General features: G+C 58.9%; 3 protein-coding genes across 18 annotated transcripts in view; 2 read left to right on the top strand and 1 right to left on the bottom strand.

Moving 5' to 3' along the window:
• Positions 1–940: 940 nt before the first annotated feature.
• Positions 941–10744, top strand: LOC112314589 (beta-1,4-galactosyltransferase 2). Of its 2 annotated transcripts, none has more exons than XM_053918005.1 (7): positions 941–1249; positions 2736–3091; positions 3307–3542; positions 6520–6710; positions 6862–6984; positions 7100–7204; positions 9877–10744. In XM_053918005.1, exons 2-7 carry the CDS (start codon positions 2788–2790, stop codon positions 10025–10027), a joined length of 1110 nt encoding a protein of 369 aa, XP_053773980.1. In that variant the 5' UTR covers positions 941–1249; positions 2736–2787; the 3' UTR covers positions 10028–10744. The 2 variants fall into 2 exon arrangements, with proteins under 2 accessions (XP_053773980.1, XP_053773981.1); XM_053918006.1 differs by having other exon boundaries at positions 941–1170.
• A 330-nt stretch (positions 10745–11074) lies between these two features.
• Positions 11075–14716, top strand: LOC112314609 (coiled-coil domain-containing protein 24). 11 transcript variants are annotated; one of them, XM_053917999.2, is made up of 9 exons: positions 11075–11304; positions 11451–11599; positions 11816–12003; positions 12137–12253; positions 12850–12927; positions 13496–13550; positions 13987–14056; positions 14164–14242; positions 14299–14716. In XM_053917999.2, the coding sequence occupies exons 2-9, from the start codon at positions 11474–11476 to the stop codon at positions 14534–14536; spliced, it is 951 nt and encodes a 316-aa protein (XP_053773974.1). In that variant the 5' UTR covers positions 11075–11304; positions 11451–11473; the 3' UTR covers positions 14537–14716. The 11 variants fall into 11 exon arrangements, with proteins under 11 accessions (XP_053773974.1, XP_045060150.2, XP_053773976.1 ...); XM_045204215.3 differs by having other exon boundaries at positions 11080–11304; positions 14317–14716; XM_045204210.3 differs by having other exon boundaries at positions 11081–11304; positions 14321–14716.
• Positions 14717–14860: 144 nt separating this feature from the next.
• LOC112314607 (sodium- and chloride-dependent glycine transporter 1) overlaps positions 14861–22574 on the bottom strand; it is a 32956-nt gene continuing 25242 nt past the window's right edge. For 4 of the 5 annotated variants that reach the window (XM_045204208.3, XM_024571191.4, XM_053917998.2 and 1 more), the window contains 9 exons: positions 20944–21076; positions 20605–20739; positions 20397–20500; positions 19740–19977; positions 19530–19664; positions 19323–19422; positions 19148–19248; positions 16221–16391; positions 14861–16107 (listed from right to left, as the gene is read on the bottom strand). In XM_045204208.3, coding sequence (XP_045060143.1) covers positions 15913–16107; positions 16221–16391; positions 19148–19248; positions 19323–19422; positions 19530–19664; positions 19740–19977; positions 20397–20500; positions 20605–20739; positions 20944–21076 — 1312 coding nt within the window. In that variant the 3' untranslated portion in view covers positions 14861–15912. The remainder of the gene's footprint in view (positions 16108–16220; positions 16392–19147; positions 19249–19322; positions 19423–19529; positions 19665–19739; positions 19978–20396; positions 20501–20604; positions 20740–20943; positions 21077–22574) is intronic. The other variant, XM_045204209.3, reaches the window with a different exon arrangement.

Here is a 22574-nt window from a genome sequence, read left to right on the forward strand (position 1 = left end):
GGCCTATAGGTCTCACCTCGTGCCAGCCTCTTGCCACTCATACATACTGTCTCCGCTCTGGACAGAGCTGGCCCCTGGTTGGGGTGGGAAGGGTGCTGGGCTGAGGACTCTGTACCTCTGAACATCTGTGTTGAAGGCATGAGGGAGCTGGGGCGTGTAGGTATGGCCCCAGGTGTCTATGTGCGGGGAGGGGGAGCGTGTCCTCCTAGTTCCATATCCTTGGAGTTGTGTCTGCAAAACCCAAACTGGTCATATCTACCTACCTAGCTCTACCCTGGGCATCCACCAGTCTACCCCAGTGGGGCTTGAAGCTCATTCACTTGCTTCCGCCCGTTCCAGCAACATTCCCCCCCACCCCCCCAGTGACTAATTTGATCCCTTGTTCCCAGGGCCTTGTCCAGCCACGGCCGCTCCTTTTCATGTCCAATCTAACCCAACCTCCTGTTAACCCTATAAGCTTCAGCCACAAACTTTTGTCCACACCTTTGAGTGTCCCTTCCGACTAGCGCCAGTTCAGCGGGCCCCCGGCAGATCTTTAATAATGCTCCCATCAATGAGTTGCCAAATCCCTAACCTCCCTGCCCTAGTCACCCGGCTCTTTGGCCGGGTTTGAGGTCCAACCCAGACCCCGCTCCTCCGTGATGAGCTTGATCTATCGATGCGCTCTCCAGTTCGTACCTCCAATCCAACACTTTGGATGAGCCCAACCGATTTCTTACGCCCTTCCCCGGTCGTGTGCCATCTCCGTTCCCTCGCTCCGCGGTGCTGGGCCGCCGGCAGGGGCTGGCGTCGGAGGCGCGCGGCGGTTGCGGGCGCGCAGGAGGCGGGGGCCGCGGGGGCGCGCGCGCGCGGGCGCGCCAGGCAGGCCTGCCTCTCCGAGGCACCGTAGAGCGGGAGGGAGGTGGCAGCACTGTGGTCCATCGGCCCACGGGTCCGTGGGTCTGCCCGGCCGCCCGGCCCCGCCCTGCCTCCCGGGGCGGCTCCGCACCATGGCCCGCGGCGGCGGCGATGGACCACAGTCTGCTCATCCCGGGGGCCGCGGGGGCCGCGGGGACCGCTGACCGGGCAGCGGGAGGCGGCGGGGCCGGGCCATGGGGGACGGAGCCGTCTGCAGCCGCCGGAGCCGGGAAGCCAGCCCTAGCTGGAGCGGCGCCCCCTGTTGAGCGCCGGGTGAGAGGGGGGCGCGCGTGGCCCCCGGCCCAGGGCCCCGAGATCCCAGAACCCGCCCGCGATCCCCGCCCAGCACCCGGTGAGAGGCGAAAACAGCCAGACCCTGGCCTGGCATTACCCCACCCCACCCCCATCCCTCGGCTCCCCCCGGGCTCCTCTGCCCGCCCCCGACAGGCCTCCTTTATTGTTCCTGCTCTCCCGGGCCTCCGGGCACGGGGAGGCGCTCCCTCACGTTTCTTTCTGCCTCGGCCCCTACCTCACATCCACTCCCCCAATCCACGCCCCCCACCCCCAGGCTCCACACCCTCCGGGTCTTTGCTGTCTCCTCAATCTCGGGGTGCCACGTGTCCAGGCGGCTCAGCCTTCCAGTCCTGCCCAAACCTACCCCAGTGCCCGAGCGGTCAGCCTGACCCGTAACCCCAACCCCAGGAGGGGTGAGAATGTTTGCACGTGCGACCGGGTGTTGTGAGATGCCTGGGAGATTGTAGATATGGCTGTGTAAGTGCAGGGCCAGCGGCTTTGTCTGTGAGTGTGTAACTCTTGTGTGTTACTGTTACTGCCTTCTGGGTGTGTCTGTAGGTAGTTCTGTTTCCGAGTACAGGTGACTGTAGCTGGGCCCAAGGGTGACTGTATGGCCGAGTGATACTGTGCATCTGTGAGTCTCCTTCTGCTCCCTGAAGCTCTGCTGGAAGTGGCCGCAGAAGTGCTGCCACTCCGCTCGACCCACAGCTGGAGCTGTGGCCCAGGCAGGACTCTTCCTTCCACGCTGAGTGCTGCACCTCTGTCCCCAGCGCTCAAGCCTTCTTGGCTCTGGGAATCAGAACCAGCAGTGCTGAGCAGGCCCCAGAGAGTTCCTTGAAGTGTTTGGAGAGGGGTGTCCTGTGCCCCACCCTCTATTTCAACCTCTTGCTCCAGAGGGAAGGGACCCCATAAACACCTTGCCTGTATTTGGGCCATCTGGATGCTGAGGGCCACTTCCCAGCCTTGCTCTCAACTGGCCTGGCCTGCTTGCCCCTGGGACCTTTTTGACCAAACACTGCGCATCGAGCTCCTGGGAGGGCTAAGTGAGGTCATGGGTACAGAGCTCAGTAAGTGGTGCCCCTCCCCCAGACCACGAGTCCTGGGGTGAGGCTGCCGCCCTTTGGGGTCTGTTCTCTGGGGCACAGGTACACATGTGGGTCTGTAGGTACGTGTGTTTCCATGTTTAGGTATGCACCAGTGTGGTCAAAGGTCACGTGTCCATGTTCCTGGGAGTACATGGTGTGTGCGTATAAAGTCGTGCACTAAGGGCGTGTACCTGAGCATGAGGGTATGTGAGGCTGTGCTCGCCTGTGTGTCAGTGAGGTAAGTACTCAGGTGTATGAAGGTGTGTGAGTAGTGAGTTGCCAGAGACTGTGTGTGTGTCTATTTGCAGGTAGCATGTGAGTCCATGAGTGTCAAAGGTGTAAGCAGGTAGGTGTGAGGAGGCAGGGCCATGGGGGTACGCAGTGGGCAGGAGGTGGGTGGGCAGCCTTGTCCGTCTGGCCCTGACCTGCCTTGTCGGTTTCTTTCCTGCCCTCGCTCAGGCCGGCAGCCGGATGCCCGGGCCCACTGGGCGGGCCAGAGGCCACCTGCGGGATGAGCAGATTGCTGGGGGGGACGCTGGAGCGCGTCTGCAAGGCCGTGCTCCTTCTCTGCCTGCTGCACTTTCTTGTGGCTGTCATCCTCTACTTTGACGTCTACGCCCAGCACCTGGCCTTCTTTAGCCGCTTCAGTGCCCACGGCCCTGCCCGAGTCCTTCACCCAGCTGCCAGCAGCAGCACCAACTGCTCCCGGCCCAACACCACGGCCCCCAGCTCCGGGCTCCCCGAGGCCCCCAGTGTCCGGCCTGGCCCCACGGCTCCCATCCTGCCGCCCTGTCCTGACTCGCCACCTGGTCTTGGTGAGCCTGCAGGGCAGGGTCTGCCCAGAGGGGAGGGCAGAGGACCTAACCAATTTGACTGGGGGAATGGAGTCTTGACCAGTGGGGGTACCAAGGGTACAGGTCTGTCGTAAGAGGGTTGTTCCTCGGGTTCCCTTGCCCACCCTGCCGAGGGAGAGGACTGGGGACCCTGGACTCCAATGAAGGCCTGATTCCTGCCACCATTCTGCCTGCAGTGGGCCGACTGCTGATTGAGTTCACCTCACCCATGCCCCTGGAGCGGGTGCAGAGGGAGAACCCAGGGGTGCTCCTGGGCGGCCGCTACACGCCGCCCGACTGCGCCCCCGCCCAGACAGTGGCAGTCATCATCCCCTTCCGACACCGGGAGCACCACCTGCGCTACTGGCTCCACTATCTGCACCCCATCCTGAGGCGACAGCGGCTGCGCTATGGCATCTACGTCATCAACCAGGTGTGCTATCACTGACCTCTAGGCCGGGCACTGGCCCCCAGGGAACCCACGCGCGCCCGTGGCCATGGATCCCATGGCCTGCTGGTGCACATGTGGGTTTGGGGCATTCATGGGTGCTTGTCTGCCCATGTTTGTGTGGGTGTGTGAACTACCTGTGGGGGTGCGATTATGCCAGTGTGAGCATAGGAAGGTTTGTGAATGTGCGGAGGGGAGTACACGCGTGTGTGTGTTGGCACGCACTGTGGCAGGTGTGTGAATGGCCTTACTGTGGCTGAGCCCCCTTGTCCACGCTTGGTGGGTGCCACCCTGTGGTGGTGGAGGCCTGGGGTCTGCTGGCGCTGAGGCTGTGTTGAGGTCTGAGAGGAAGAGGCAGCCCCTGAGAGAGGGACGAAGTCTCCCTCCGGGCCCAGCGCTAGCCACAGCTGAAGCCCAGGAACTCAGCTCACTGTCCAAGCCCTGCCACGGGCCTGGCCGGGGCCTGGCTGCTGGGCCCCGGAGAGGATCTGATGCAGGCCCTCGTCCCCACAGAGAGCTCCCAGACTTGGGCGTGGGTTACTGTAGACTCCAGGATGATGGTGTGAGACTGGAGTTGGAACAGGGGACTGTGGGAGCACCGAGGGGCCCGGTCCAGCCTTGGGCTTGGAAGTGACAGTTGAGATGGGTACTGAGGGATGGCCAGGTGTCAGCTGGCACAGGGACTGGAGGAGGCAGGCCTTCTAGACAGAGGGACCTAGAGGCCCCAGGCCCCAGCGAGAAAACTAGTCTCGTGTGTTCAGGAATTGCTGGCTGAGGCGTGGCGTCCAAAATGAAGGGTGGGTGACAAAGAGGGAGCTGGAGGAGCCGACGGGGGCCAAATCCAGGAGGGTCTTAGGGGGCATGCTAGGCACTTGAAATCCAGCATGAAGGTGCGGGGCGCCATTGTAAGGTTCTAAGGGGACAATAAAGCGTATGCTTGCTCATAGAAAGATTGTTCTGATTGCCCGTGGAGAATACGACGGGAGGAGGAGGCCAGAGGCAGGGTGACCAGTGGGGAGAGTCTGGGGTGCTGAGGGAAGAAATGGTGAGCCTGCATGTGAGTTGGGAAGTGGCTGTGGGCTGCAGGGAAGGACGTGGCACAGGTGCTGAGGAGTCAGGAAAGGGAGGCGCTGGGGCAGCTCGAGGGCTCCTCTCTTGGCCTTTCGCTGTGCAGATGGCTGCGCCTGTGAGCAAGGTGGAAACGGGCTGGACCAGACCTAGGGGAGAGCTTGACTCTGAGTCCTTTTCTGCATGTGACAAGCCTGAGTGCCTGGGGCAGTGAGAGAGGAATGATTAGCCGGCAGCTGGACAAATGAGTCAACTTAGAAGCAAGGTCTGAGGTGGAGAGAGGGGTCTGGCAGCCACAGGTATGCAGACTGTCCCTAAACCAACACCTGCCAACCTGCCCAGGGAGGTTGGGCCCTGAGGGGAGAAAGCCAGCGTGCAAGGGATGGGTGGAGAAAGAGAGAGCTTGCCACAGAGGCTGCCAAGGTTGGCGAGAGGGGTTTGAGGAGAGGCAGGAGAGTGCAGCATTCTGGAAGCCCAGGAATAAGTGGCAGGAGGAGGCATGGCAAGTGCGTGAGTGCTGCTGGGGGAGTAAGGAAGGATGTGGACCAAGAAGCGTCCAGTGGATTTAGCAACAAGGTGGGCCCAGTGAGAGCCATTTCAGGGGCATGGTGGGGGCGGAAGCAGATTGCAGTGGGTTGAAGAAGGAATCAGATTTGAAAAATGGAAATAGGCAGTTGGAGACAACTCCTTAAAAAAAAACAAAGCTCGCTAACAAGGGATGGCAAAAGGTAGGGTGGTGGCTGGAGGGAAGTCCAGATGGGAGAGAATTGAGCCGCTTATGGGCCATGGGGGAGAACCCTGGGCTCCTGGCTGGTAAGAGGTTCTGATGAGTCGGGAATTAATGGACAATTGCTCCAAGGGCTGGTGGGAGAGAAGATGCAGGGGAAGGAGGAAAAAGAACGGGGAGGACCAGGCAGCTCAGGGTTCTAGGGGGCCAGCTCCCACACCATCAGGTCTAGGCTGGCTGGTGGAGGGGAAGGGTCATTGTTCCTTCTTTCCTTCCAGAAGGGCCCACTCAAAGATGCCCCACTACAGCAGCCTCTCTGGCTTCAGCCTGGGATCATAGGTTGGGGCCCCAGGCTGTCTGGACCACAATCGTCTGTAGAACCTGTGCCTGTCATTTTGTCAGAGACGAGTGAGCCTAACTTGGTCCTAACCCCTTGTCCTGGTCTCAGAGGCTCCGCTGGGAGTCGGATATAGATCCAAATGAGCCAGAGGGGACAGGTGGCTGAGGCCTGGGAGCTCAGCCCCCATGGTGTCTGCATCTCAGACACTGGCCACTTGGGGCCTCCATTGTTTGTCTGACTTCGTGACCGCACTCAGCAGGGAGGCAGTGGGCTCGGGGCTGCTCATCTCCACGGTCCCCAGTGGCACAGAGGAGACACCTGGCACAAAGAACAAGGCCGCAGGGCACGCTTGAGCGAATGAATGATTGAAGTAGGAGCTCTAAATCACAGTCTCAGTGGACACCGCATACATGAAGCATGCAGCAGGGAATGGGTAATTGGTACTGTGGCAGGAGTTATGGTCAAGGAGGCCTTCCAGACGTGGGTTTGACAAGCAGAGGGGAGCATCTTGAGCAGGATCAACTGCTGACAGCAAGGCCAAGGCAAGAAAGAGCCTGGCATGTGCTGGGGCCGCTGTGGAGTGCAGTGTGGCCGGCCTTGGTGTGGAGGGCATGGCCGGAGAGGAGACTGGAGCCAGGTCATGAAAGGGCTTGGAAGGCCAGGTCCAGCGTGAGGAGCTGGACTTGATCCTAGGGGCCTGCAGGAGCCACGCAGGGGCTGGGGGAGGTGCAGTGCTGGCCTGTGGGAGCTGCTGTGGGCAGTGGTAAAGTGGCAGGTGCGTGCCAGTCACAGGCTCAGAGCTGACCTGTCCCCTCCACCAACCCCAGCATGGTGAGGACACCTTCAACCGGGCCAAGCTGCTCAACGTGGGCTTCCTAGAGGCGCTGAAGGAGGATGCCACCTACGACTGCTTCATTTTCAGTGACGTGGACCTGGTCCCCATGGATGACCGCAACCTGTACCGCTGCGGCGACCAGCCCCGCCATTTTGCCATTGCCATGGACAAGTTCGGCTTCCGGTGAGAGTTCCCTTTTCAGCTGGACCCTTGCCCCCACCTTCCCCACCCACTCAGACCCTGGGCCTGGGGCACACTCTCCCCCACCCCACCTCCATCCTCTGTCGGGAGCCCCCTCCGGCCCCTCACTGACGCCTGCCCTCCTGCCCAATAGACTGCCCTATGCTGGCTACTTTGGAGGCGTGTCGGGCCTGAGCAAAGCCCAGTTTCTGAGAATCAATGGCTTCCCCAACGAGTACTGGGGCTGGGGTGGTGAGGATGACGACATCTTCAACCGGTGAGTGGGGACAAGGTGGCAAGTAGACTGGGTACGCGAGAAGGGACGGTGCAGACGGGGTGGGGCGCCTGGCCCTTCCTGGTGCCTGCTGCAGACCGTCTGTCCCCGTCCCCAGGATCTCCCTGACTGGGATGAAGATCTCTCGCCCAGACGTCCGCATAGGCCGCTACCGCATGATCAAGCACGACCGGGACAAGCATAACGAGCCCAACCCTCAGAGGTGACCCCCAGCACTCCTGACCGCAAGGGCCCCTAACCCCTTACTCCCTTGGGTGACCCCCAGTGCTGTGGGTCCCCAGAGGTGATCATGACCCCAAGGCCCCTGACCCTTGACTCGTAAAGATGAATCAGCACCTGTGATCCCTGTTTCCCACCCCCTCTGGGAGCTCAGCCTCACCCCAGACAGCGCTCACCCTGGCCTGATTCCTAGAGGTGACTAAAATGTAAAGGCAGGGCTCACATCGTCACCGAGTAGGTTGCATTCCCATCAGTGTCCTTGCCGGTCTCACTTGTGCCAGAGCAGGTAGGATGAGAGACAATAGGCACTGGGCTCAGCTCTTGGACCCTGGGCTCAGCAAAGGTGGCCTGAGCACTGGGCGTGTGGGCGGGGATTGGACTGATAGTGCGACCCCTCTGAGACTGGAGTAGGCGGCCTGTTTCCGAGGATGTCGCGGTGTCTGGTGTCTGGTGCTGGTGGAAGTGCCTGAGGGCATTTGCAATATGGAGAAGGGCATTCCTGGCACTTCAAGGACTGTAGGGTGCAGACCTTGTGGGCGAGGAGATTCCAGAGCCGGGTGTCCCACAGGAAGGCTGTCCTCAGGAGGGAGTCAGGCGGTCGCAGCACAGGGGGTCCCGGCAAGGTGCTCTCCTGGCGGAGGGGCAGTGGGAGGCGTCCTGGAGGGTGTGGTAGTCAACTGGAGTTTGACAAGAGTTATTCATTCAACAAATATTTGTCACACACCTACCTTGGGTACAGTACTGTATTCACCAGGCTAATGGAGGTGGCCGGTTTGGATAAAAGGAAATAATATATGTAGAACATGTGCCCCAAGAACATGAACATGATCATGAATGTGCATGGGTTACGCTGAGAGTCCAAAACTTTGTGGGCATTGAAACTTCTGAGGGCTGAGATTGACAGTAGAGCGGTTCAGTGCTGGGTATTCAGGGCCTCACATCCCAGGTTGGGAGTTTCTCCCAGGGATCTGGGGAGTCATGGAAGGGCTTTAAGCAGGGATGGGGCAAGATCAGAATGGTCTTGGAAGGATCCCCTTGGAGCTTGAAGAAGGTGAAGGGCTGGCAGAGCTGCTGGGTGGAGCCGGAGGGAAGCCGGAGGAAGCCGACCAGGCCTGAAGGAATCAGCGGGGCCCCAGGACTATGCTGGGTGTGAGGCCGCTGTGTTCTAGCTGGAGCAGCAGGGTTGTTCTGCTCTGAGCCCACGGTGTAAGAGTCGGGGAGAGCCGCGCTGACGGGGGGTTGATGTTTGACAGAAGCACGGAGCACAGTGTGCCCAGGGAGCTGATGAAAAAGCAGTTCAGATAAAAATTGTGGTGAGCAGGGAAGGGACAAAAGACTGGGAGAAGAAGCCTCAGGGCATCTGAGAGAGAGTGCTCAGTTGGGATGGCCACAGAGAGGGATCTGAGCTGAGCTCAGAAGGACAGGGAGGATCACACAGTTGGGATGCACATGGGGTGGAGCTCTGCTAGAAGCACGTGCCAGGAGCCTTGGTCCTCTTTCGGGAACAGCCATCATCAATTAGTGATGTCTGCTCTGGGTGGGGAAATGGCAAGACAGCAAGACCTTCTGGTTAAAGGTACTCTGTGGGTGGTGGTTTCGTCTGCCTGGCTGCTTTTGCCTCAGATAGAGGAGTTCTCCTGGTTTCTTCTTCCCCCCACCCTACACGTCCCAACCATCAGCAAGTCATGTCGGTGCCAGCCCCCGAACACATGTGAGCCCATCCACTTTTCCCTTTACTACCCCTTTCTTTGCTTGGACTATTGAAGTGACTTCTCAGTGGTTTCCCTGCTTCCCCCTCGCCCTTCTGTAGTTCATGTCTCATGTCCCTCCCTTCCCCCAAACTGGGCTAAAAGTCCCTCAGTATCTTCTTGCTCACAGATTTGAAAACACTGCTCCCTCTGATTTACAGAGCCCTGCCCATACATGCTGTAACCTCCAAGCTAATCTTACCTGTTTCTTCCCTTGGCCCGTTAGCCTCTGGCCACTCAGCTGTGCCAGTGCTCATTCCCAGTTTAGGGTCAGCAGGTGCTGTTACCTCTGCCTGGAATGCTCTCCCTCCTGCTCGCAGCTCATCACGTACTCACCCCTTTCCTGTGTTTTCTCGGTCTCCCTCTCCTATGTCCCTTAGCATTCTGATGTGTTCCTTGTGAGTTACCTGTCTCCCCCAGTGGCATAGACTTGCCATGAGAGGAAGGACCTTGCTGTCCTGGTCATGGCTGCGTCCCTGGTGCTTAAGAGTAGAGCCTGGCACATGGGGACTTAGGTCAATAGGCGGTGTAGGAGTGATGGAAGTATGGGGAGCAGAGACGATGGGTTTGAAGAGTGAAGATGGTACAGCTGATGGGAGTGAAGATGGTACAGCTGATGCAGGGTGCAGTGCATTTGAGGTGCCTCCGGGTTGCTCCATGTCTGGGCCCAAAGCTTAGAAGGAAGGTCTGAGATGAAAGATTGGTGAGGATGTCGCAATTCTGGACTCAAGGGGGTGAGGTCTCTGTTTTGAGACCAGATGCAAGAGCAAAACGGCTCTGGGCAGGTGAGGGGTGGCAAGGAGAACTGAGTCACCCCCAGCAGGAGCCAGCATGGCTTGAGCCTTGGCCCCAGAGACACTGGGCTCAGTGGTCAGCTCTGATCCGGACTCCCTTCCATCCTGTCTAGGTTTACCAAGATTCAAAATACGAAGCTGACCATGAAGCGGGATGGCATTGGGTCAGTGCGGTATCAGGTCCTGGAGGTGTCTCGGCAGCCGCTCTTCACCAACATCACGGTGGACATTGGACGGCCCCCATCGTGGCCCCCTCGGGGCTGACACTAAAGGACAAAGTCTCCTGTGCCGAGGATTGCTGGCCAGAGGACTGACCTACAGCCTGGCTGGTGGCTGTCCCGCGGGGGATGCCCCAGGACTGAGACTCTGGGCTCTGTTTTCTGAGGGTCTTCAATAGGCCCCCCCAGTGCACCTGGAAGTTTCAGAACCCACTCTGGGGGCCTTCCCTCCTGAGCAGGCCCCTCACGTGTGGCCCCCTGGGGTCAGCCCTCCTTGCCCCCCCTCCCCAGCCCAGCCCCTCCCACTGTCAGGGTCGGGCCAGCCCCTGCACTGCCTCACCGAGTGGCCTGGGCTAGGTCACTCCACCTCTCTGTGCCTCAGTTTCCTCTCCCTTGAGTCCTCTCGGGCCTGGAAGAATGGGAGGTATGACTAGGGGGCAGTGCCACTTCCAGGGGGACTTCTCAGACCTGGGGACCCCCCTTGCTCCCAGGGGAGGGGAAACCTTTTTCATTCAACATTGTAGGGGGCAAACTCTGGTGGCCCCCTGCTGAGGAGCAGCCCCAGGAGGGGACCAGAGGGGGTGCTGTGTTACTGCCTGGGATCTTGGGGTTGGGCTTTGCATGGGTGGCAGGTGGGACTTGGGTCAGTCAGTCTGCTTCCCACCTCCCTGTCTCAGAGAGAAGGCAGTAGCCCCAGGGCCAGCTTGTGTTTGTATATTGCACAGAAACTTGTGTGGGTGCTTTAGTAAAAAACGTGAATGGAGCAGCCCCTTCGTCTGTTTAGTGATGGGAATCTGGGTCCGTGGATCCCGACCCTGGGTGTATTGTGGGAGGGCGCATGGCCCAACCTGCCGGTCTAGCCCGGGTTGTCCGCCCCGACCCCATCCAGGCCCCTCCTCCAAGCAGTGCTCACTGCACTCACGCCAGCTCTAAGGAGAAAGGTTTACTCTGCCCTGCCTCTGAGACAGAAGAGGCAACGAAGTGATAAACCCAGTGGACTCAAATTTCTAAATTCTTCCACCTGTCCCAAAGCTGAAATTGGCCAGGGATGAGCTCAAAGTATCTGGGGTCAGGACCCTGTGGATGGTTCGGACTCCAAAACCATCTATCCGCTGTGGGTTGGACTCGCGGCGAGCGGTGTGCGGCCTCCAAGAGTTGGAGTGGAGGGGGCGGGGCCTGGGGTAGCGACACAGTTTCCCGGGTGACAGCTTCACGGAAGAGGCGGGGCTAGGGCCCTGGTCGCCACTGCCCGACTTCTGCGGGCCGTGATCAGGCACGGCGGCGCCCCCGAGAGTCAGCCAGAAACCGGCGGCTGCAGATCAGGTAATTTGATTGTGGGTCCTGGCGGCAGAACAAGGGTGGTTTTTGGAAGAGGCCGGCAAACGTGACAGCGTAGGGGCGTGGCCTGTGAGGTCGGGTGGGGCGGTGGGCGTGGCCTGGCTCAGAAGCCCAGCCCGGGTGTCCCGCAGGTCCAAGCTAGCACTGTCGGGTCATGCCTGGGGACTCCCCATCGATTTGGGATCTGGTAGAGGAGCACGTTCCGCTCCCGGAGCTGCCCGAAGTGAAGAGGATTCTGGGGGAGACGACGGTGGACCTGAGCCGGGAGCTGCGGGCAGAGGTGGGGCGAGTGGGAAGGTGGGTCACACCCCAGGTCCGCGCCACCTCTCGGGTGATTTCCCCACTTCCTCTGGGTTCCTGGCTGTGCCGGTTAATTCGAGATCCTGCTGGATCTCACAGTCCGCCAGTCCTCTCCCATTTGGCTCTCCCTTTCTCCCCATTCCTGTCAGCCCTTCTCACCTCCGCCACTTCCCTCCCCAGTCTCAAGGTGTCTTAGTTCTCCCTGCAGGTGCTGATGTTACGGTCCCTGCTAGGAGAGGCTCGATCCTCCCAAGTCTCTGATTCCCGCCCCACCTCTGAAGCCTCCTCCCTTCTGGCACCACCGCCCGTGCTAAGAGATCTCGTGCGCCAGGAACTACGGCAGCTGCTCCAAGGTCTCCGCCAGAAAGCCATCAATGAGGGCAGGTGGGAGCCTCAGATCTGGGGTTGGGCCCGGGTCCCCAACACTCAGATCTGCACCTGACAAGGGGCCAGGGTTGCCTTTCCTGTGGCTTCCCAGAAGGAGCACCTGAGTTTCCTTCGTGTGCACCTTCCGCAGGGACCAGACCCAGGCTTGGGTCCGGTGTAGCCCCAGGGTCCTGCGCTTTGCCTTGGAGGAGTCCAGGTGTGATTTTCCAGGACAGGAGATATTCCAGATGAGAGCTGGTGAACCCAGGTAAAGTGGTCATAGGAGAAGAGGGCGCTGTCCCTGCTTGGCAGGAGGGCCCCAGCTTATTGGTGGGTCCCATCTGGCTCCATGCAGGAGTCCTGGTCTGGGGCCTGACACTCCTACCTCCACTTGTGGTGAGCATGAGCACATGAGGGCTGCAGAAGCCCTGGAGACACCCGCCCAGCCTGGGGCAGGCAAAGCGTCTTGGAGAAAGTGACTGTCCAGTAATCATGTGTTCCTCAGACTTATAGAACAGGAGCGAGGGCTGGACTAGAGAGGGCTGGGGCATGAATGAGATAAATGAGCAGGGCCGTGTTCATAAGAAGTGAATGGTAGCAACTTATTTTTAATTCTCACACAAGCCGGTGAGGTGGGTGATGTTCCCATGTTGCAGATGAGGAAACTAAAGCTCAGAAAGAATCAATTTTCCCGGGGGTGGCAGAGCCCATTTGCAAACCTAAGCTCCAGAACTCCTCCTCTTTACACCATACAATATTGTTTTTGTAAGAAAAGACACAAATCATCTAGCAGAAGTGGCATTAGTGTCCTGAAGGCCTCAGGTGAGGCAACATGGAGAGAGTGATATTGACTTCATCTCCTAGTAGCTGTCACAGGGACCTCAGTGTTATCAAGGACCAACTGAACATGTCCAACATCGATCAGGTTACCGGACACCTGCGGTGAGGCCCCCAAGTGGGTAGTGGGGGTGGAGACAGGGAGCTGGGTAGATGAAGTGCTGGGATGGTGAGAGAGTAAAGGGAGGCAGCATACCTGGGTAGGGGAGGGGAGCCATAAGAACAGGCTGAAAGGGGGAAAGGGCAGGTTGTTGCAGGGCTGGCGAGGTTGCTGCCAGGAAGTAGGCAAGCATGAATGCCAGCCTGGGCCATGGCCTGAAGATTTTTATCTTGAGTTGGGATGGGGGAAAACCACAGAAGAGTTTTAAGCAAGGGAAGGGCCGTGATGTGGGGGAGAATGGAGGCCAGAGGGGTTGCAGGCCCAGTGCGGTGGTACAGAAGAAATAATGGTGCCTGTCGGGGTGGGTGCAAGGAGAGGACACAATCTGCCCAGGAGGAGGCTTGGCAGGGGCTGGAAGGCTGTGCTGGGCAGCAGAGGGTAAGGTGGGCTGAGAAGGGAGGGCCTGGAGGGGCTCCCAGTGAGGCTGAAGGTTGGGGCCCTCTGGAGGGTTTGCTGAGACCTGACTCGGCCCTTTGGAACTGCTTCTGGCTGCTGCACTCCCACGTGTCCCAGGGGCCTCCTGGAGGAGGAGTGTCGCACCTTGGAGAGGGAGATCCCTATCCTGCAGGTGAGCCGCAGCTCTGGGTCCCCCTGACCTCCCAGCCTTTCTACTGAATGTAGGTCCAGCCACCCCTCACCTGGTGTATGAGCCACGTGTGTGTGTCTGTGTGCGTACATGCATATGAAGGCTATGTGAGCCCTGTGACCATTTCTCACGGGCGCACGTTTTGTGTGTGTGAGTACAGAAGTCCAAGATTCCAGCGGAGCCCTAGATTAACCTGCTGGGTTTGCTCCCCAGTCTTTTCTTTGCCTTCTTCTCTTCCCTGAGTCTGGGCCCAAGCCAGCCACTACCTTGCTAAGCTGGGCTTTTCAGCGGGGGGTAGTGTTCCCCAGGGCTTAGGTGGTACCTGGACCCTGCCAAGGAGGTCTTGGTTTCTGTGTTCTTCCCTGCCCTATCCCACCCCTGCTATGGGGCCAGAGCACTGAGCCAGCTCTCCCTACAGTGCTGCCTGGAAGAGGAGTACACAGGGGTATCCCAGCCCTCTGGAGCCACCTTAGAGCCCACCCTGGCAGGTGAGAAACCTGAGCAGAAGCCTGAGAACCCAGCCTCCTCCCTGCCCTGCTCCTAGGCATACCCTAGGAGAGCTGGGAGCCGTGTCTGAGACGGGCCTCTCCTCCAGAACTAAAGGAACAGAAGGCAGCCATGCAACAGGAGCTGCAGGCACCTCTGAGGGCTAACTGCGTTGCCCCAAGCCACAGGTAAACCAGATGGACTGCTGGACAGGGTGGGCTAAGGGTCAGGCTGTGGCCCTTAGTGGCTACTCCTTGTTCAGGCAGCAGCCTTTGGGATCCTCCATCCAGGGCCTCAGACCCTCGCCTTACCTCCATGGAGCTGCTGGAGTTTGGGCCGGGCCTCTCCAGCGATGCCTACCTGCTCCTCCTCTGGAACAGAGGCCTCAAGGCCTGGCTGCCACCCGCCGCTGGGGACGGAAGCTTCAGTGCAGTCCCAGGAAAAGGCCGGCTTCTACCTCAATGTCCAGTGCAGTGCCCTAGACCCCAACCTGACAGGCTGGGCATGAAGGCGGCTTTGGCTTCTGCTGGAACTCGCCCCATCTGCTACTGCCACTTCTCAGTTGCCATGGCCCAACCTGCTTGAGATCTGGTCTTGGATAGGACCCTAAGGCTGGCCGTCTGTCTGACCCTCACCCCACCCCCTTGCCAAGGCCCTGGTATTAGGTCCTGACCATCATAGCCTTTGGTCTTTCTTCTCTGAGGCTTCCAGAGAGGCCTGATGAGTGCAGACCATGCAGAAGTCTCATCCCAGCCCCCACTCTTGTCTCTCTGGGGCACCCAGACAAAGCACAGTGGCAGCTCAGAGACAGGAATAGAAATTTCATTAAAATCTATGGACTTTAAAATCCTAGTGGTGCATGGACGGGCAGGGATGGGTGGTGCACCGTTATTGCTACAGAAAATTAGGGGTGGCTCTGTCGGGGCTGTCACTGCACAGAGGGGCACAGGGGATGGACAAATGGACACTGCAGGGCTTGGGAGGAGGAGCTCTGGCTCTGGAGAGGGGATGGTACGCAGCCCGATTTGGGAAGATGGGGCCATTGGCCTGGTGGGAGGAGGGCAAGGGGCCATCATGTAGGGTCCTTTCCCCAGGCTCTGGGCTCAAACCTCCTTCTGAGCAGCTCTCCACCCCGACCCCAGAGACTAGTGCTTTGGGCAGGCTGCTGAGTCACGGGCCTCTGCTGGCCGGGCCTGGCAGCAGGGCTGGACTGACACTGGGAAACCCCAGAGCAGCAGAGTGAGGTGCAGGCAGGCCTGGAAGACAGATTGGGCCTGAGGCTGGGGCCAAGGGAGTGGCAACCACAGATAAGACAATTTTTACAAAAATAATTGCACAGACAAACAGGGCTGGGTAGCACAGCCTGACGAGTAATACTGCACAGCCCCACCCCCTCACCCTGCCCCGAGGCGGGAAGACCCCAACTTGCCTGGGCAGAGCCTGGGGTCTGCTCTGAGGGCAGGAACACTGGACAGGAGGCTGGAGGCCCAAGGACAGAGACAGGTAGGGGGTCCACCCAGAACCTCAGCTCAGGGCAGAGTGTGGGGGCATCAGAGGCCACATAAAGCGCAGTAGGCCTCTGGGGACCTGGCCTGAGACCCCTTCAAAGTGCTTTGGCCCCTGACCTGGCAACCCTACCTCCTCCCTGCCCCACTCCCCCAGCTTCTATCTTGGCATCCAAAGGACCTGTAAACACTGGGGACACGAGCACAAATGACCGCACTAGCAGTGGTGGCCAAGGTGACAGCAGCCGCCCTGGTCAGGGCACGGTGGGGGCAGGCAGTGACACCTGTCCACTGCCCCCAGTCTCTCTGGCGGGAGCAAAGGGCGGGGCTGGGGCGCTCCCTGGCAGCGGCGCTCATATCCGGGAGTCCTGCAGACGGTTGGAGCCGTTACTGCCCACCAGGGGGATCTGGGCCTTGTCCGGGTGCAGCGGCTGGGCCTCCAGCCCGTCTTCAGGAGAGGGCAGTATGGTGGGGGCATAGCGCCCAGTCCGGTGCTCCAGGAGGGCGGGGCCCCAGTCTCTGCTTGGCTTTGTGGCATTTTTCAAACGCTGCAGGAGAGGTGGGGGTAGAGGGTGAACAAGGCATGTCCAAGGGAGCCCTAAAGCCCCAACCATCCACCCCCTCCCGTGTCATCTGGCTGCCCTGTCCCCCTACCCCTCACCTGGAGGAGGGTGTCCCCATCTGTGCGGCAGAGCTGGAACAGGGCGTAGAATGGGATGCAAATGACGGAGGACAGCGCCATGAGGAAGCCGATGGCCACTGCCCAGCCTGGATACTGGTAGTGGTTGTAGGTGATTGGACGGTACTGGATCACCGTGAAGATGAGAATGAACTGCAGAGAGTGGGAGATGGGCGTGGGTATGAGGCCCACCCAGCCCTGCCCGGCCTCAGACCTCCGTCAGCACCCCCTCCCTTCTCCAGTTTCCCCAAATAAAAAGAGGCATTGGGGGAAGAGTGGGGCCAATGCCAACGTTTGGGTAGTGGAAGAAGCAGACGGAACCAGGGGTTCAGGGCATGATGGGCAAGTTGGCACCATGGGAGAGGAGAGGCTGGCTTCACCACAATTCTGAACCAGCCCAGGAACAATGAGGCTGCTGTCACTTCTGGAAGTCAGCTCCACCCAAAGACTCGCAATAGCTCCCTATGGAAATAAGGCCACATTCCTGGTCTTTTGGGCTTTTATTTCCTCACTTCGAGACCTCAGCTGATCTTTCGGGCCACTTACCCTCGTCTCAGTGTCTCAGCTACACCCAGCATTTTCTACCCTTTTCATTTACTCTGGAGAATCCTCCTCTACGTCTTCCTCTGGCTAACCCTAGGCAGATGCCACCTCCTTCAAGAAGCCTCTCAGATTTCCTGTCTCCTCCTCCTGAAAGGCATTTTCCATCTGTTAAGCATGTGTTTGATGGTCCTGTAGACCTGGGATTGCATCAGCTCTGGGTCTCCAGGGCCCGGCACATTTCCTGGCACAATCTCACTTGCTGACTTGAACTGACTTGTGCAGAGAGGTGGGAGTGATGGGGCAGCGGGGAGGGCGAAGTCCTGCCTGTCTACGGCTGTGGGCAGCCTGGGGAGGCTCCAGAGGCTAGAAAGAGTGGATGCTCTCAGGTGCCGCCCTGGAAAGAGTGAGGTGAGAAACAAGCCTGGCCGCCCCGCAAAGGAGAAAAACTAAAGGAAGTAATAGCTGTGTCAGGTGGTTACTAGGCTTATTGGGCAGGGGTGGGGGGTGGGGTGCTGCTCCCCAGCAGGGTTCAGCATTTGCCTCCTCAGCCCTCAGCCAAGTCCCAAAGCTCAGGCTCCTCCAGGCTTCCCAGTGACCAAATGCTGGAGGTCAGGGCCCACCTTCATCGGTGGGGGGGCCCTTCCTGGGACCTAAATGTGGTAGGAGTTTATGACAGGTTTTTGGAATGAACCCAGATCCTGACCTAGGTGTGGACAAACCCCTTACTGGAACTGCCAAAAGGACGGAGTTTGTGAGACAGAGCTTTTCAGAGACAGGAAGAAGTAAAGCCTCCAGAGGAGACAGGACAGCCTGGAAATGTGTCCACAGAGCCTGGAACCCTTACTTTAAGGTGAGCTTCAGCCTGGCTTTCTGTGCAGAGAGAGGGCACTGCCCACTTCGCCTTATTCTCTCAGACACCCTGGGCCCAGGCTGAGGCTGCCCCTCCTTGTGCCCACCTCCTTCCTGCCACCTGCCCTGCCTCTGCTGGTACCCTAGATCTCTCCCCAGGTGGGGATGAGCTCCCTCCAGGCGGGTCAGGCCCCACAGCCAGCCCCAGAGAGTGCTTGGCGGCAGTGCCTTCCCTCCTGGCCTCTCTCCATTTACAGGAGACTTCCGCTCCTCCTGTTTCAAAGCTGGGCCAGCGGCCAGAGCTGGCTGCCTGTGCCAGGCTTGGGAAAATCCCACACCCCATAAGGTGGAGGCCTCAGCCCTCAGGGGCCTTTCGTTCAGAAACATGAGCCAAAGTGGAAACCTGATGCTGAGCTCCCTGTGGCACAGAGTTGGGTGTGACAGAGGCACAGCTCTGGACACTGCCGTCCACACGGGCTGACCCCTCCGTCACTCAGAGATGGCCCCGCCCCTTCTCTGCGGAGTGACCATTACACATCAAACCCCTTGTGCCCCCACTTCCCACCCTGAGCATAAAGAAGCAAAATCTAAAGGAAGCAATAACTCCCTCCTGTGGTGGTTTCCAGGGTGGCCCTGGCTCAGCCGCAGGCTCCTGACTGCACCACCTGCTTTGAATAGTGGCATTGCCTCTTATTAGCAGGGTAACCTTGGGTCACTTACTTAACACCTCCATGCCTTGGTTTCCTCATCTGTAAAGTGGGGATAATAACAATACCTTGGAGACCTGTAGTATGTGAGTTAATATACAAACAGTGTGCGCAGAAAGTGCCTAGGGCCTGGCCATGGTGTGAGTTCTCACCACCAATTCAGCTCTCAGCGGGTGTCCCAGGTGTTGAATGTTGGTGGAAACCATGACCTCCCCCTCCCAAGCCAGAACACTTCAGTGCCTGAAAGGCTGCCCCTGAGGCTGAGCTGACACCTGACTCCAAAGGCCTGCCTCTGGGACTCTCATGCATTCACACCACGGAGCCCCAGCACCTGGGGGCACCTCGGCTCTGATTGATTGGAGACAGATGCTCAGTGAGGCTAACAGAGGCTGACAGCAATGTCAATAATGGTTCCTGAGGCCCCTCTGGGGATGCCAGGCAGGAACATCAGGGAGGGAGGGAGGGCCAACTCTTCGATGCTGCCAGCCTGCTTTCCCTTCCAGGCTGGACACTGTCTTCAGTCAAATTCAAGGCTCTGTGCTCCCTTCCTAACTCAAGGCCAGGGTCTGGGTGGTCCTGAGCCTCCACACACCTGTCTCCTCATCCCTCCCTATCCCTCCAGGTTGCCCTCCACATCCCACCTTGGCCTCCTGGATCTTGTCTGACTGTGCAACCTCCCTCAGACTACAATGACCAGAGCTGGGCACTCCCGTGGGAGCACTGGCCAGGTGGATGGGCTCCTGCTCTCCCGCCACTGATTCCCAGGAGAAGGATATTTGCCAAGAGGCAGAGGCCAGCCTGGGGACTTACGAAGATGATAGCCGGAGAGATGAAGCGCCAGCAGATCTGGAAGAAGAAGGGCGGTGGGAACCCCAACATCATCTGGATGTCCTGAAAGTAGTTCCGGTGTCCTGGAGAGAGGGGTGTCAGTGGGCTGGGTGGCCCAGGGCTGGGGCTCAGGAGGCCATGGACGTCAGGCACTTACCGTAGATGTACATGATGGACACACACATGATGCAGGAGATGACGACCAAGGAGAAGCTGGCCGCGTAGTTGTCCATTAGCAGCAGCCAGTAGATGCCTGCCTGTGGGCCAGCGGGCAGCTGAGTCAGAGGTGCTGGGGCTAAGCTCCCAGACCCGCTATTTCCTCATTCCCTGGCACCTCCAGCCCAGTCTTCCCCTCAGTTCCTACTTGGCTGGTGAGGGGGATGCCCAGCAGGAAGCCAGCCACAGCCACGCCCAAGGTCACATAGGTCTTTTTCTGCAGGATCCACTCATTCCCCACCTCATCCACAATGGCTGTCACCAGCGTCTCTAGGAGGCAGAACTGCAGGGTACGGCCATCAGAGCAGGGGCCTGACCTCTGCGCCCTCTCTTCCCTCCCCAGTCCCACACGTTGTACCTGAGTGCCCAGCCCCAGCAAGATGAGCATGAAGAAGAAGAGCAGGGACCAGAGCGGGGAGATGGGCAGCAGTGTGAGGGCCTCTGGGTATGCCACGAAGGCCAGGCCAGGGCCGTGGTCTGCCACGCGGGAGACGTCCACACCCAGGTGATTGGCCATGAAGCCCAGGATGGAGAAGATGACAAAGCCAGCATAGACGCTGGTGGCACAGTTAGTGATGCTGATGATGACGCTATCCCTGATGGGGAGGAAAACAGGCCAAGTTAAGGGCATGCAGCTTGCTTCCCTCTGCCCGGTTAGGGCCAAGAGAGGACTTGGAGACAGGGAAAGTTCTAGGAACGAAGGTGTCCTCAACCTCTTTTCTGATCTGTGCTGGCCCTTTTTAAGTGCGCCAGAGGCTCTTGAGTCCTCACAGATCCCTGGGACATCACTGTCCCCACCCCCTCTTCTCTCTCCTGCCAAGGCTCTCTCTCCATCCTCTGATGACCCCAACCAGACCCAGCATTCCCAGGACCTCAAGGCTGTAAGGGGAAGGCGGCCCTGGTGGGCCAGGAGCTGCCCTGGCCTGGTAGTCTGAGGGAGCCGGGCCAGGCTGCGGGGAGGGCAGGGGACGGGGCAGGCGAAGGGGCAGGCGCCGGGCTGGCCGGGGGGTCGCACCGGTAGCAGTTGTTGTGGAACTTGTTGTAGGAAGCCATGGTGATGAGGCCTCCCCATGCGCAGCCCAGGGAGTAGAAGATCTGGGAGGCCGCGTCTCCCCATACCTATGAAACGGGGAAGGCCAGCGAGGAGCTGTGGTCAGAGGCAGGCTCCTCTCTGTCCCTCCCCATCCCTCCCCGTCCCTTCCAGGTTGCCCGCCCCATCCCACCTTGGCCTCCAGAATCTTGTCCCACTGTGGGGTCAGGTAGTACATGATGCCTGTGAAGGCTCCTTCCAGGGTTACGCCGCGGACGAAGAGGATGGTCAGCACCACATAGGGAAACGTAGCCGTGAAGTACACCACCTGCGCGAGACGGGCCCCTGGACGCCTCTGCGCTCTTCCTGCCCTGAGCGCCCCCTCCCTGGCCCCAACCACCACTCATCCCCTCCCGTGGCCATTCATCACCCCTCTACACACACACACACACACACATGCACACACACCCCAGTCAGGGGAGGCAGGACCTTCCTGGGTGGGCACAGACCCTGTCAGGGGGAGGGTGCTTACTTTCCCTGAAGACTTGACCCCTCGGATGAGGCAGAGGAATACGACCACCCAAGAGACGCCAAGGCAGCCGAGGAGGGGCAGTCTCACCTCCCCAAAGTCCCCGATGTCATTTGACAGCTTCAGCACGTAGAGCCTGGGGAAGGGGATGCTCTGTCACTGAGCGCCAGCCCCCATGCCCAGCAACAAATTCCCGAGGCCCAGGACCCAGCCTGGCAGCTCCCTTTTTTCTCATGAGGTACTAGGAACCCCTTTGTGAGATAGGAGCTACTGTGGGGCCCCAGCTCTCTCTGTCCACTGCCCCCAGGGGGTCCACTGCTTGCAGCCTCTCCCAGGACCTGCAAAGGCTCCTGGGGGCCACACCCCAGGCCCGGGCCAGACCTCCTAAACCCCTGGGGTATGGAGGTCTCTCTGCCCCGACTCAGGCCCACCACTGACCCTTACTTGTGCATTTCCCCATTCAGTCATGCCCTCTCCTCCAGACTAGACACATCCTATCAGGTGTCACCTCCTTCAGGAAGCCTTCTGGGAGCTTTTCATCCACATTAGTCTCCTCCATCTCTGAGGAGCCATGGGAGGCAGCAGAGTGCCGAGTAAAGACCAGAGGCCTGAGGCACTCAGGCCAAGTCCCCCCCCCCATACACACACACATGCACGGCTCCATCTGGCACATGGAGCCACGCCAGCTGCGCTCTTTCGGTCACCTGGACATTTCTGTGCACACACAGGTGTGTGAGCTGTAAAGTAACACAGGGCCTCAGGTTTAGAAAGGCCTAGTGCTTAGTTTAATGCTCTGCCACTGCCATCTTGAAATCCCTAACACATTTGAACAAGGGTCTTTACATGTTCATTTTGCCCCAGGCCCACAGATCACGCCGCGGGCCGTAGTTCCTCACTTCCTTCAGGTCTTTACTCAGGTGTCCTCTTTGCCAAGCAGCCTTTTCTAGCTGCCCTGCTTAAAACTGCAGCCCTGGCCCAGGCCCAGCACTTCTCACTCCCTTCTTTGTTATATTTCACTCCACGGCACACATCTCCTTCTATCACACTATGAATCTCACCCATTTCTGTTGTTTGTCATCTGTCCGCCATGAAGGCAGGGACTTTTGTCTCTGTTCACTGACGTATCCCCCAGTACCTAGCACAGTGCCTGGCGTAGGGCAGTGCTCAGTAAATATTTGTTGCATGAATGGACAGGCGTTGTAGTAAAAGAATTGGGAGGTAAAAAGGGGAAACCTCGAGGGAGGCCGCTGTGGTTGGTACTGTTGTCCAGGCTAAAAATGATGAGCAAAGACAAGCTCCTGAGCCTCAGCTTCCTCATCTGTGCAATGGGCACAATGTTCACACCAGCTCAGCATAATCTGTAGATAAATTTAGGTAAATACAGGCTCCCTTTTTTCTCCTCAAAATTACGATCTCTCAGCATAGCTCATTCTTAGGTATTCTCACCTTTTTTTCCTCCAAATCAGTTCTCAAACCTCATGACAGCACTTTTAATACCTTGTGATAAGAAGTTACTCCATACTTCATGGGACATGTTGCCAGGCCTGGGATTTGGTACTTAGTTGGCCTGTCTGCCTGTTACACTTACAAGCACTTTGGCCGACTTTCCCCACGTCGCCTTTCACACAGTGACC

The sequence above is a fragment of the Desmodus rotundus genome, unplaced genomic scaffold, assembly GCF_022682495.2.
Source record: "Desmodus rotundus isolate HL8 unplaced genomic scaffold, HLdesRot8A.1 manual_scaffold_92, whole genome shotgun sequence".
NCBI lineage: Eukaryota > Metazoa > Chordata > Mammalia > Chiroptera > Phyllostomidae > Desmodus > Desmodus rotundus.